This window comes from Salminus brasiliensis, chromosome 5 (assembly GCF_030463535.1).
Source record: "Salminus brasiliensis chromosome 5, fSalBra1.hap2, whole genome shotgun sequence".
Classification (NCBI taxonomy): domain Eukaryota; kingdom Metazoa; phylum Chordata; class Actinopteri; order Characiformes; family Bryconidae; genus Salminus; species Salminus brasiliensis.
Window position 1 is genome coordinate 5,593,985 of NC_132882.1, and position 12,538 is coordinate 5,606,522.

Sequence of the window (12,538 nt, forward strand, 5' to 3'; positions counted from 1 at the left end):
GCTAGTATTTTAACCTAATCAGAATGAATCACAGAATATTGTTGTAATTAACGCCATTAAACGTTTTAATAGATGGACACCACTAGCTGTAATCTGAACATCGCTGCACAGAAAAGTGAGATATTGAGTTGCACATTAGTGGTGTTGCTTTTCCTGAAGCCAGTTTTGTCCGTATCCTGAAGTCCAATAGGGAAGATGTCTCCATGTATCCTCTATCTCGCTCCGCTTTGCATGCTAAGGTTAAACTGAAACTTCAACCCACGCGGCAGCCGTGATTAGCTGAGCTCAGGTCTCCTTTCTCTCGCTGCCCGTCTCGGATCCTGTTTCCTCCAGCTCCTCGAGTTGCCTGCACTTTTGTTCTCTAAAAAGGGGAAATAAGGAGACCGGTTCTTCTGGAGTGCAAAACTGTGAGCTTTGGCTTTGAGCGCTTTCAGGGCTTTGTGTAGGTTTTGTTTATTGTTTTTTTTTTTTTTTAAGGTGCTCTCTGGAGATGTTTAAGGCTGGTGTCTGGAGCTAAACCTGGGAGAAATGGCTTCAGTCGGGAGCAGGTATGCTGGTGTGTTTTGGCGATGATTGTGATGTGTTGGTGGAGGCTGCTGTGCCTGCCAGCTGATGCAAGTTTAGGCTAGGTTTGGTTTAATATACTAGATGTGTGGACAGATTAGGTCACAATCCTTGTCCTTGCTTCTTTAAAGCAACATTATGTAGCATTTCTCCTTAAAATAGCAGCTTCAAAATCATGGCGATGCTTCAGTGGTCTGTAATAAAGAGGGTTCTGTCTTTATCGCTACTCCACAGTCTGTCTGCACTATGTAGCCTAACTTTGGAGAAGTAGGCAGGACAACCCTCACCACAACTGCATCATATCTGTGTTAATTCTTGTTCTATAACTCTACCACCTCAGTCCACAAATGCATGTGTAAAGCGTGTCCTTTATGGGTGGCGTGAATTTCACTTCCCGATTGGAGGGGGAGTCCAGGGGCAAGAAAAACAGATTCTCGCATAGTGCTGCTTTTAAGGAGTTCGATGAAGTACACTATATGTCCAAATGTCTGTGGACACCCCTTCTAATAAAAGCATCCAGCATATGCACAGCTGGTCTAGTCCCTGTTGAGAAGTACTGCCAATAGAATAGGACTCTCTACAGGAGCGGATAAGCATGACCCTACTGGCAGCATGCTGCCTAACGCCAGGCATGGGCTAGTAGAGGGGTATAAAGCCCCCCAGCATTGAGCTGTAGAGCAGTGGAGGAACTGTGTTCTCTGGAATGATGGTTGGTGCTCCATCCAATTCTTTTGGGGATGAGTTGGGGAGTTGGGGATGAGGTGGGGTGGTGATCATCATCCAACATCCTGACCTCACTAATATTCTTGTTGCTGAATGCAATCAGATCCTCACAGCAGTGCTCCTCCTCCAAAATCCTTCATCCCTGGATAGTAGAGACACTCATGCCAACAAAAGCAGGATACTTATATATTTTTAATACCCTTAATTTAAAAGAAACAGTGAATGGGCAAGTGTCTCAATACTTTTGTCCAAATTGTATATGTATATGTTTCAAAGTATGTTTCAAAACATACAACCCACCAGTCAGTTCATATATGCAAATTCAGTATTCACCATTTTTGTGATGTCATAAAAAACCATTTACGAATATCCACCCATTCAGCCTGCAGACGTTTAGCTGAATGCAGACGTTTACATTTTCCACTAGTTTCTGCTAGTTTTCGCTATTTTCTGCTAGTTTTAGCTAGTTTCCGCTAGTTTACATTAGTTTACGTTAGTTTCTGCTAGTTTTTGTTAGTTTTCGCTATTTACCGCTAGTTTCAGCTAGTTTACGTTAGTTTTAGCTAGTTTACGCTAGTTTACGCTAGTTTACGCTAGTTTACATTAGTTTACGTTAGTTTCTGCTAGTTTTAGCTAGTTTCCACTAGTTTCTGCTAGTTTCCGCTAGTTTCCACTAGTTTACGTTAGTTTCTGCTAGTTTTAGCTAGTTTCCACTAGTTTACGTTAGTTTTCGTTAGTTTCTGCTAGTTTCAGCTAGTTTCCACTACTTTACGTTAGTTTCTGCTAGTTTTAGCTAGTTTCCACTAGTTTCTGCTAGTTTCAGCTAGTTTCCGCTAGTTTACATTAGTTTACGTTAGTTTTCGTTAGTTTCTGCTAGTTTCAGCTAGTTTCTGCTAGTTTACGTTAGTTTCTGCTAGTTTCCGTCAAACATACGTAGGCTGCATTTTTGTGCTGTATACGAGGGGTCCTTCACTTCGGAACAGCCTTCTATGACGTAGCGGCTTTGAAACTCAGCTATTGTCGTTGTCGTGTTTTATCCATTTATATATTTGTGACTTTTGACACGGCCTCAATCTAGTTAATCTTTCAATTGTAGCATATTAATTTCATGATGAATGGACCAAAAGAAAATTCTCCAAAATGACTTGGAATAAAATGTTTTTACTTTGACTTTCATTGAGGGCTTTTTTTCCTTCTCCTGTAAAGTTCCCATTTTGGAGATGCAAGGTCTAACAACGACTGGCAACCTGGCAGTTAAAATAACCTCTGGCAGCCCACTCTGCGTCTCTAGTCTCCAGTGTTGTTGCCTTCACAGTGTTTTGTCATGTATAGAGGCTCCATTCATTATTGAAGCCGTGTGCAGTTGACTCCGGTCCTTTACATTAGGCCGACATGCGCTCCATTACCTAATGTGTGGCCTGACGGTACGGGGGGCTAATTGTTAGGCGTAAGTAAGCGCTGATAGTGCCCTGAATAATGGCCCAATAATGCACTCTCCGATTAGACTTTTCGACACCTCCTTATCTTGTTTGGTTGATTTATTCATGTTATACTGTGTTATAAAGCTCGTAATTACGGGAGTCTGGCTGCTGCTGGGTCCGTGTGCAGTGTGAAAACACTCTGCTTCACCCAACATCAGGTTCAGAAGAAAGAATACCCTTACTGAAAATGGCCAACCACCAATGTCTTAGTTAAGGGAAGGTGGTAGGCCCCTCACTGGTGCCGTATTTTCAGTGGGGTTAACCAGCTTTGGTGAGAGTATGAATGGGAGTCTAAATGGGGAAAGACTCATGGCGCAACCCCGGCTAATTCCTCTTAATCCTACCGTATCTGCCACTGCTTAGCATTGTGTCCAGTAGCCAGTGTGTGCAGGCTTGGATCGCTGCTGAGATTACCATAAGCGCTAGTTAGCTCCACAGCTCCTGCCTGTTTCTCAGGCCTCAGTTCAGCACCGTGCAGTTATGGACTAATTCCCTCCAGGAGCTCGGCTGCCTTTTGAGAAAACAATGTAAGTTGACTCTAAAATCAGCTCGTGTTTGGGTGATTTGGGGGACGGAGCCAAAAAACATGTTGTTTCTGGATGTGTCTGTGGTCACAAAGTAGCTGGGCAGACCGCAGCCTGGGCGTTTGGTCCAAGTGGACACCGAGAGCCAGTTATGCAATAGAATAACACTAGCTATGTACAAACCGTAAGGGTAATGCAGTATGGCAGATTGCTGTTGGCTGTCACCTGTGTGCTTTTGTAATAAGCAACGTGTAATAAGTACTGCAGTGTTCGCTCAGGCCTTGAAGGAGCTTTGAATGATTTAAGAGCTATTGCTGAAGTTTGGCCTTTTCCATGTATTAATTAGACTCAAAGCAAACGTATAGTAACACCCTCTTTGGCGAGCAGCGAGCATCACAGCTTGTAAACTTTCTTTTGTAGCAGCTCAGAGTCTTTGGGCCCTATTTTAGCTATCTTTAGTCGAGCCGTCAACTGTGCAGCTTGATTTAGGGGGTGTGTCAGTGTGTGTTTGCTATCGTAACAATGGGAAAAGTTTGCCTTGCGCGGCTCAAAACGCTCAAAAGTCATGTACTGAGTCTCTTAATTAATCATGGGTGTGTTTTTTTGGGCGTAACCTGCAGTAATTTTGATGAAAACAAATTACTGCTTATTTATTACATTTTTTTATATTAAGAGGTCCAATAGAAAGATGCTCCAGAATGACTTCTGAAAATGACTTCCATCATGAGAGTTGAGAAGATTTTTCCTTTTCCTGTAAAATTCACCTGTTGGAGATACAAGGTTATTATGTGACAGTGATTATTTGAAACAATTACATTTAACTTTTTATTATTCCTCTATTTTTGTGTTTTCCTTTGAACTAATCTATATTGTCCTACTAAAACATGTAATTTATTTATTCAGTTTTATTTAGTCACAGCAAAAAATAAAGGAAAACCACTTAATCACATCTGTGATAACACACTGTACAGCTGCTACTGGTATGAAACAACAACAACAACAACAACAATAAAAATAATAATAATAATAATAATAATAATAATAATAAAACTGTTTTAATTTAGTTTTAATTATCTATTTTTTCATACATTTAAACATCAAATAAATAGTATCATATCAAATAAAATAGTAATTAACTTGGCAAACAACAATCATAAAACAGATACTATATAAATAAATACATCAATACAACAATACATAAGAATAAATTAATCAATAAAATGTGTCAATATTCAATAACAATATTTTTAAGTAGCATAAACTTAATTAATGTGCATAAAATTAGTGAAAATGATAAAACCTAGTGAAATGCTAAAGTAAAAAATTTTTGGTGAAGGATTAATGATTGATGTAGTGCCAGATGTTTATCAGTACTGAAGATCTCAGATGTCTCGGGTGTCTCGGATCTGGGGGAGAAACAGGCAGCTTCATCACAGGTTTTGTAGGCTAACGCCAGATGATCTGAAGACACTGTTTGGAACACAGTTGATCAGGAGTTCAGAGATGTGTGATGTATGAAGCTGCTAAAGGGAGATTAAGTGTGGTTAAGCTTTGGTAGCTTAAAATCACTTTGACTCCAAACAGGGGATGGTGGTGCAGTGTGTTGGGGCACTCGAACAGACGTCTTTTAGTAAATGTAGTTGTAGCAATATGTGCTACATTGGTAGGAATTACCAATTGCCAATTGCTAATCTAGTTTGCAGTGTGGGAGTCAACCATTGCAAACAGTGAGTTATTACTAATGAGCTATTTATAAAGTAGTGTGGAGAAACGAACCGGCTAATGGTTGCTAATAGCACCAAACCCAGGATGTTACTTACGGCTGCTGAGTACAGACGTTGAGTACAGCCACCCATGGTTCATACAGATGAGATGGAACAGGGTGTTTATATATATATATATATATATATATAATGCTCATGGTGTAGACGATAACCTTCTAAAGCAGCAGTATGCAAGAATGCTGCTTTAAGGTTCATCCTGGTATTAAGGAACAGGTGACACCAACTATAGCGTTAATACACAGTATCATTCTGTTCATTAAATGGATTAACACTGGTGAACTGAAAGTATACAGTGGTAAAGATTACAGCAATGGTTGCCTTACATGCCCTTATAAAGCTAGCAAGACAGACCAGTACTAGTAGTACTAGCGTTGGGACATTTCATCACTAATAAAGGACAAATAAACCTCAAGCTGAGTGGATTGTGAGTAAATCTCAGATACCCGTCCTCACTTCTTTCACTTCCAGTAAAAGCAGCCATCAAGTACAAGTTCTTCATTTGTCTGGAGGGATATTTCAGGATATGTCTGAGGATATTAGATAGAAGATAATGCAGGTAATCTTTCAGCACCACTTTTCTTTATGCAAGTGGGTCATTTTCCATCTAATCATCTCAGAAGTATCTCCTGAAAGTGTAATGTTGTACTTTTTGAAGGGTGGTCTGATACTTGCACAGTACTGTATTTATTTCTCTGCATTGTGTTGTATTAGTTATTGGGCCTGAAAGCTCCAGGGAAGCTACATCCATCATTTCTCTGTAAGTAGGCTAATCCTGCTCTTAAGGGGAAACATATTACACATATTTTCACAAATGTATGAATAGCGAATAGCGTTCCTTGAACCACTTAAATTGTATTTCCCCATATTTTCCCTTTTTTGGTGTAAACTGGAAGGCTGTAGTCCTAGGCACTGCTAATGTATGTAGTTCATTCGCCAGTCACAAGGCTGGTGTGGTTCGTTCACCATTTTTCCCTATTTAGTCAAAGAAATCCAGCATTCGACCATAAACAACTGAGTTAAAGCTAATCCAGCCTCTCATAATCAGAAGCTAGTAGATTCATCACGCTGTACTGTTGCCACTCGTTCATTCATTTGCTCCCTTGTCCAGACCAACCTTGCCAGTGGCCTGTGTGAGTGTACTGCCCCAATGCCTACCCAGCGGTAAAGTGAATTTTAGCTTTTTCATGTCTCCGCAGTGAACACAGCAGGGTCTATAGCACCACCTGCCTTATGTGGAAGAGCCTGTTTCATCCAGTATTTTTGAGATGAGTTGGGGAGTTGGTGGATGATGTGGGGTGCTGAATGCAATTGAATCCTCATAGCAATGCTCCTTCAAAATCTAGTGGAAACTCTTTCCTGGACAGTGGAAAAAATCAATGAATTACCAGGTGTCCCAATACTTTTGTCAGTGTAGTGTATTTTTCAGTGTTTATTTCTGTAGGTAGTATTTAGAAGCTGCATCTTGTTTCCTAAACTGCAATTAATGAACATTTCACAACATTTACTATTAAAATATTGAAAACGTTGCTTCTTTAATGCATTTTTTTAATTATCCAAACTTGTCAGGTGTTTAATATTACGCTCTATTTAAGTATCAAACAGACATGGTTATTCTTTTACACTGGGATGCTAAGTCATTAAATTGTCAGATGTAAGTGTATGATTGGATTGTAGGTGGGTGTGTACTGCACTATATGTAGCCAATGTCTTCTTTTCTTGTACCGTGTGATCCTGTAAACACAGGCCATGTATATGTTGCATTGATAACCTGGAAGAACATTGTATTGCTCTACTGCTCTAATGCTTGTATGAGCATGACGGTGTTCGATCAAATACTTTTGGGATAAGCTGGGGAGTTGGGAATGATAAGGTTGGATGATCACCACCACACATCCTGACCTCGCTAATGCTCTTGTCACTGAATGCAATCAAATCCTCACAGCAATCCTCCTCCAAAATCCAGTAGAAAGCCTTCCTCTCTGGACAGTAGAGATAGTTACTCCAACAAAAGCAGGATCAGCTTTTTTTAATTCCCTTGATTTCAGAAGAAATGATGCATGAACAGCCGTCCCAATACTTTTGTCCATTGTGTAATTGAAATAATGAAATCTGGAGCTTCAGATCGGAGACAAGGAGCTGGTCAAGGCTGTGTGAGTAGAAGGTTTCCCCCAGGAGAAGAAGGAAGAAATACTCAGAAGTCCTCCCTGTGGAGAGAGTTGCCCGTTCCAATGACCTTTCCATGAAATTAGCACAAATGCTACCGACTTCTCTGTGCTACCTCTCCGAGGCCTGAGCAAATGTTATAGTAGCCCATCAGCAATCCCGCACTCATTGACATACAGTCTGTAAATGCCACCTCATCTGCGCTGCCTTCGTGCTTTAAATAGACTAATACTGTAAGCAAGGACCAAAGGGGTGGAGAGACTGTCCGACACTAGCGGCGCTCAGGGAGAGAAAGCTGTTTGTGAAGAGGCCCCAGTAATTCACTCGGATTAGAGAGGCCTGCTAGCGCTCTCCATCACGACGAGCTCTCGCTGAAGCCTTAAACCACAGGGGGTGAGGGTGGGGGGTGGTGGGAGTTAGCCAGATGCAATCTGAGAGAAGGACTAGTAGTATGTTGTGAACGTGACTAATCTTATGGCTAGTGCTGGCCTGAATATTCAAGTACACCCTATGCCCAAATGTTTGTGGACACCCCTTCTAATGAATGCATTAAGCTACTTTAAGTTGCACCCAAATACCCATGCCCATGCAAATGTAGAGAAGCACCGCCAGTAGAATAGGACTCTCTGCAGGAGCAGATAAACATGAACCTATTGGCACCATGCTGCCGAATAATGCCAGGCGTGGGCTATAGAGGGGTATAAAGCCCCCCAGCATTGAGCTGTGGAGCAGTGGAAGAACTGTGTTCTCTGGAATGATGGTTGGTGCTCCAGCCAGTGCTTTTGGGATGAGCTTGGGATGATGTGGGTGGGGTGGTGATCATCCAACATCCTGACCTGGCTAACGTTCTTGTCATCAAATGCAATCAAATCCTCATAGCAATGCTCCTCCAAAATCTAGTAGAAACTCGTCCCTGGACAGAGAAGAAAAACAATGAACGAACAGGTGTCCCAATACTTTTGTCCATTTACGTCAGGCATCAACATGACCTTGCCTCGGAGCACACTGAAAAGGTACAACTTAAAGTGGTGTAATGCATTCCTTAGAAGGGGTGTCCACAAACATTTGGACATGTAGTGTACTTAGACCCAAGTACCCCCTTTGATTTGACATTTGTTCTTCACAATGTGGAAGGAAAGTGGAGGAAATATCTGGACTATATAGGATGCCTGAGGACCAGTTTAAGAACCACTGTTCTGGAAGATTTAGGGGTTCTAGATCTGCCTGGCGGGCTGCTGCTCAGCTAGTGCAGCAAGTTTAGATAGATCCATAGGGACGCTGGTCCAGCACATCTCACAGCACATATAGGACAATCTGGATCATCTAGGAATCCACTAGGACATGAGAATCAGTGTTCTGGAAGATTTTTAAAAGGTTCTAGATCTTTCTAGAAAGTAATGACACCCGCCCACAGCAGGTAAACCGGTCTGAGTTCAGCTCTAGTCTCTAAAACCAAAGGAGCCTCACTCATCAGGCCTTTCGTTTGGAGAGCGTATGAAGGGCTCTCAGAGTGGCCCAGTGGACTAAGGTGATGCCACTATGATTCAAGGATTGCTGGTTCAAATCCCAGGGGTCAAGCTGTCAGCAGCTGGAGTCTGAGAGCGCTCAATTGGTCTTTGAGGGGTGGGTTGATGGCGCTTCCTCTATTGATAAATTATTGATAAAATTTACCAAATCATAATCATAATAACTGCTCTGATCATAATCATAATATATTAATCATGGTGTAGATAGTTAATAGTGGTGATATTAATAGTGCAGATAGTTAAGAGTCCATTCAGGTTTGAACATGGTCATTAAACAGGTAGCAGTGGTAGGAGGGTGGGCCGCTGGTCTGGTATGGGTGGTGGTGGGTGGGGGACCTGCTGGTTGGACTGGTAGGTGGCAGCTGGTCTGACACAGGTAGAGGGGACCTCAGCGGGTAATCTTCCAGCAGGTCGGCCTGGGTGACCATTTACTCAGAGAAGGTAAAAAGAGTAAGTCTGCACACAAGGCCTGTCCAGTGCATTTAGAAAAGTTGCTGTGCCCGAGTTGAAGCGGTATCTGATTTCCAGACCCATTAACCTGTTAATTAATGAAAGAAGAGCTCTTGAAGGTGCATGGCATTTGTAACGGAGCTGAGGAGTGAAAGTGAATGACATCTCTTCTCTTCTCTTTATTGATCCCCAGGAGATCCCTCAGGAAGATGTTTCCACAATCGGGAAAATCCATCGTCTTTGACAGCTTTCCGGATCCGTCCGACACCTGGGAGATCATCGAGACCATCGGGAAAGGAACTTATGGCAAAGTCTACAAAGTGCTGAACAAGGGCAATGGCAGCAAAGCAGCCGTCAAAATCCTGGACCCGATTCATGTGAGTAATGTTGTGTTTATTGGAAAGGAGGAACTGGCAGTGATGTATGTTTTCATCTTTCTGAAATGGAGAACGTTCCAGCGAACCTGCTGCAGCAGTACTTCCCAATAAAGACTGTGGAACATGCAGTGTGTGTGATAGGTGTACCCATAGTGACACCAGCACTACTACAATGCAGACAATGCAGAAACTTATTTATTTAACTACATCTAAAATCTGTTGTAATATGTTGTCATATGTCGTAAAATTTGCACCAAATTGAAAACACTACCATGGATTAACAGCAGTTTTTAATGAATAAATAAATAAATAAATAAATTATTACATAAAGAAAGAAAAAAATTAATTAATAAAGAAAGAAAGAAATGAATAAATGAAAAAATGTATGATTAAACAAACAAATAAATAAATAAATAAATACATAAATAAATGACTAAATGGTTAAATAAATAAAGAAGGAAATGTATGATTAAATAAATAAATAAATAAGTGACTAGATTAAATAAATAAAGAGGGAATGTATGTTTTTTAAAAAATTAAATAATAAATAAATAAATTATTAAATAAATCAATTTATTAATAAAGAAAGAAATGAATAAAGAAAGAAAGAAAGAAAGAAATGAATAAATAAATAAATAAATAAATAAATAAATAAATATGTATATATCTATAAGTAGGAAATGGTATAATATAACATTATATAACAAAAATACATATAAATAAATATGAAATATTGTATATAGCTTTTAATTAACGAATTGTTTTTTATTATTATTTAATTACATTCTAAAATCTACACTTTCACCCATTAAAATACTGAGTAAAAGAGGATAGTCTGATAGTCTGATTTTATTGCCACGGTTCCCAGTTGGTTCTTTTAGTCAGATAGCGTCCGGTTAGGGTTACATTTAGCTGAGACACAGCCTGATAACAGCCTGGAATGTGGTGGAACAACAAGTGTGATTTGCAGGGGCACCACCTCCCACGTCCCAGTGCCAGTTACCACAGATACCACCTTCAGAGGCCTTGTTGAATCCATGCCTTAGTGAGTCGGAGAGGTTTTGGCACTATGTGGAGAACCAACAGCATACAGACGCGGCCATACTGCTGTGTCTCACTGGTGTACATGGTAAGGAGACCATATTTAAAAGATAAAAAGAGGACACTGGGGACACATGGGGTATCCACCTTATTCAGGATGTTGTGGCTGAGGGGTTTCGGGGATCCTAGGTTGTAGGTTGAGCTGAGAAGAGCTGATTGGGTCAGATAGGCTAGGAAGGCTATTTATTGGCCTGTTGCTAAATAAATAAATGTGTGTGTATTAATGTACTTTAACATTAACTGTAGCTGCAGGATTTAAGGGGTATTTCCATCCTCACACACACACCTTCACACACACACATTGCTATGGTGTGGCAACTACTTGAAACCCCCACAGCCTTGATATCCTAACTACTGTGGACATCTGCGTGTCCCCAGTGTCCTCTTTTATTAAAAAACAAAAATATGCTCACCTTAGCAGTTGGATTAGATGTTTTTGAGATGACTACATTAAGTTAAACTACACCATGATTATTATATATTGAATATGAATACAGTACAACAGTTTAGGGGGTTTGGTAATTTTTATCAATAATTAATAAATAGTTCTGATCGGAGGAGGACAGGTTGAGTCCCCCTTGTGATTCTTGGTTCCTTTCAAGGTTTCTTCCTCCAGCTCTGAGGGAGGTTCTCCTTGCCACTGTGGCCTTTGGCTGCTCACTGGGGGTCTTAGGGTATTATGGTCTCCTCACTGGGGGTCTTAGGTTTTCATGTCTTCTTATGTTGTTGATTTCTTGTCTTTTTACCAATTACTGATTGTGTAAAGCTGCTTTGTGAAAACACCAGTTGTGAAAAACGCTTGATTTAATTTGATGATCAGCACACATTCAACTAGGTGTGTCAAACTTTTGACTGTGTTTTTTCCCACACATTTACACAATCTCAGACATCAGTAAAGGGCATTTTCCCTTATTTTAGTTGTAGAAGGTACAAATTGCACCATAATGTTTAAAGCTTTAAAGCACCATAATGTTCGGGATGAAGCAATGGTAGGTACGGTAGATGATTAGTCATGTTTGCATATCCTTTGCATGCTATCAGAGCTTGAGGTCTGCGACTCATAGACATCACCAGGTGTTGAGTCTCTTCTCTGCTGATGCTTTGCCAGACTTGCCAGTACTGCGGTCAGCTTTGAGAGGTTTCCAGTTCATAGCTTTGAAAAACGTCCTTGTTGCTTTGGGATTGTTGGGCCTCATTCACCAAGAATTTTCTTCAATTCGTGTGTTTTTAAAGTGCAAAATTGTTACGAAGACAATTGGGTGCATAATCTGGTGGATGTCAGACTTTTTAAAGAAAACCTTTTTGTGACCCCCCCCCCCCCCACACCTTTTCTCCCCAATCTGTGCTTACTCTGCCCCTGCGATGCCCCTGCCACTGGTGAGGGCGGAGACCAACAAGCAACCCCTCTGACTCATTTTTCGAACTGCCACCAATGCAACATCACCAGGCTACCAAGGCGCCTGGCTCCAGTGCACTAGCCTGCAGATGCCTGTGACTGCCAGCACCACAGCGAAGTGATGTGTGGGGAGAGTGCCATGCACCCACAATAGAGAGAGCTAGGCCAATTGTGCTCCCCTGGGCCTCGGCTGCCGATGGCTAACAGCATGATCAAAAATGTACAGCGCCTTAATCCACTGGACCACTTAGAGCCCGAGTATAAGGGTTTTGAGACTTAGGCCCATTGTCTTGCTGTAAAGTGAAGCACTATCCGTGTGTTTGGAGGCATTTTCCTTGTCTGGGACTCAGAGAGTATTTTCTAAAGCTTCACCAGGCTTATACTGCAGTCAACTTCTTTGTTGCTTTGGGATCATCATCATCAAATGAAGCACTGTTCAATGTTATTCC

At 41.1% G+C, this 12,538-nt stretch overlaps 1 protein-coding gene across 1 annotated transcript in view; it reads left to right on the plus strand.

Moving 5' to 3' along the window:
* The first annotated feature begins 518 nt into the window (after nt 1-518).
* The window catches only part of myo3a (myosin IIIA), a 115,199-nt gene continuing 103,179 nt past the window's right edge, over nt 519-12,538 (plus strand). Inside the window, exons 1-2 of the mRNA XM_072678687.1 lie at nt 519-548; nt 9,409-9,592. Of these exons, the coding sequence (XP_072534788.1) occupies nt 529-548; nt 9,409-9,592 (204 nt within the window). The 5' untranslated portion in view covers nt 519-528. The remainder of the gene's footprint in view (nt 549-9,408; nt 9,593-12,538) is intronic.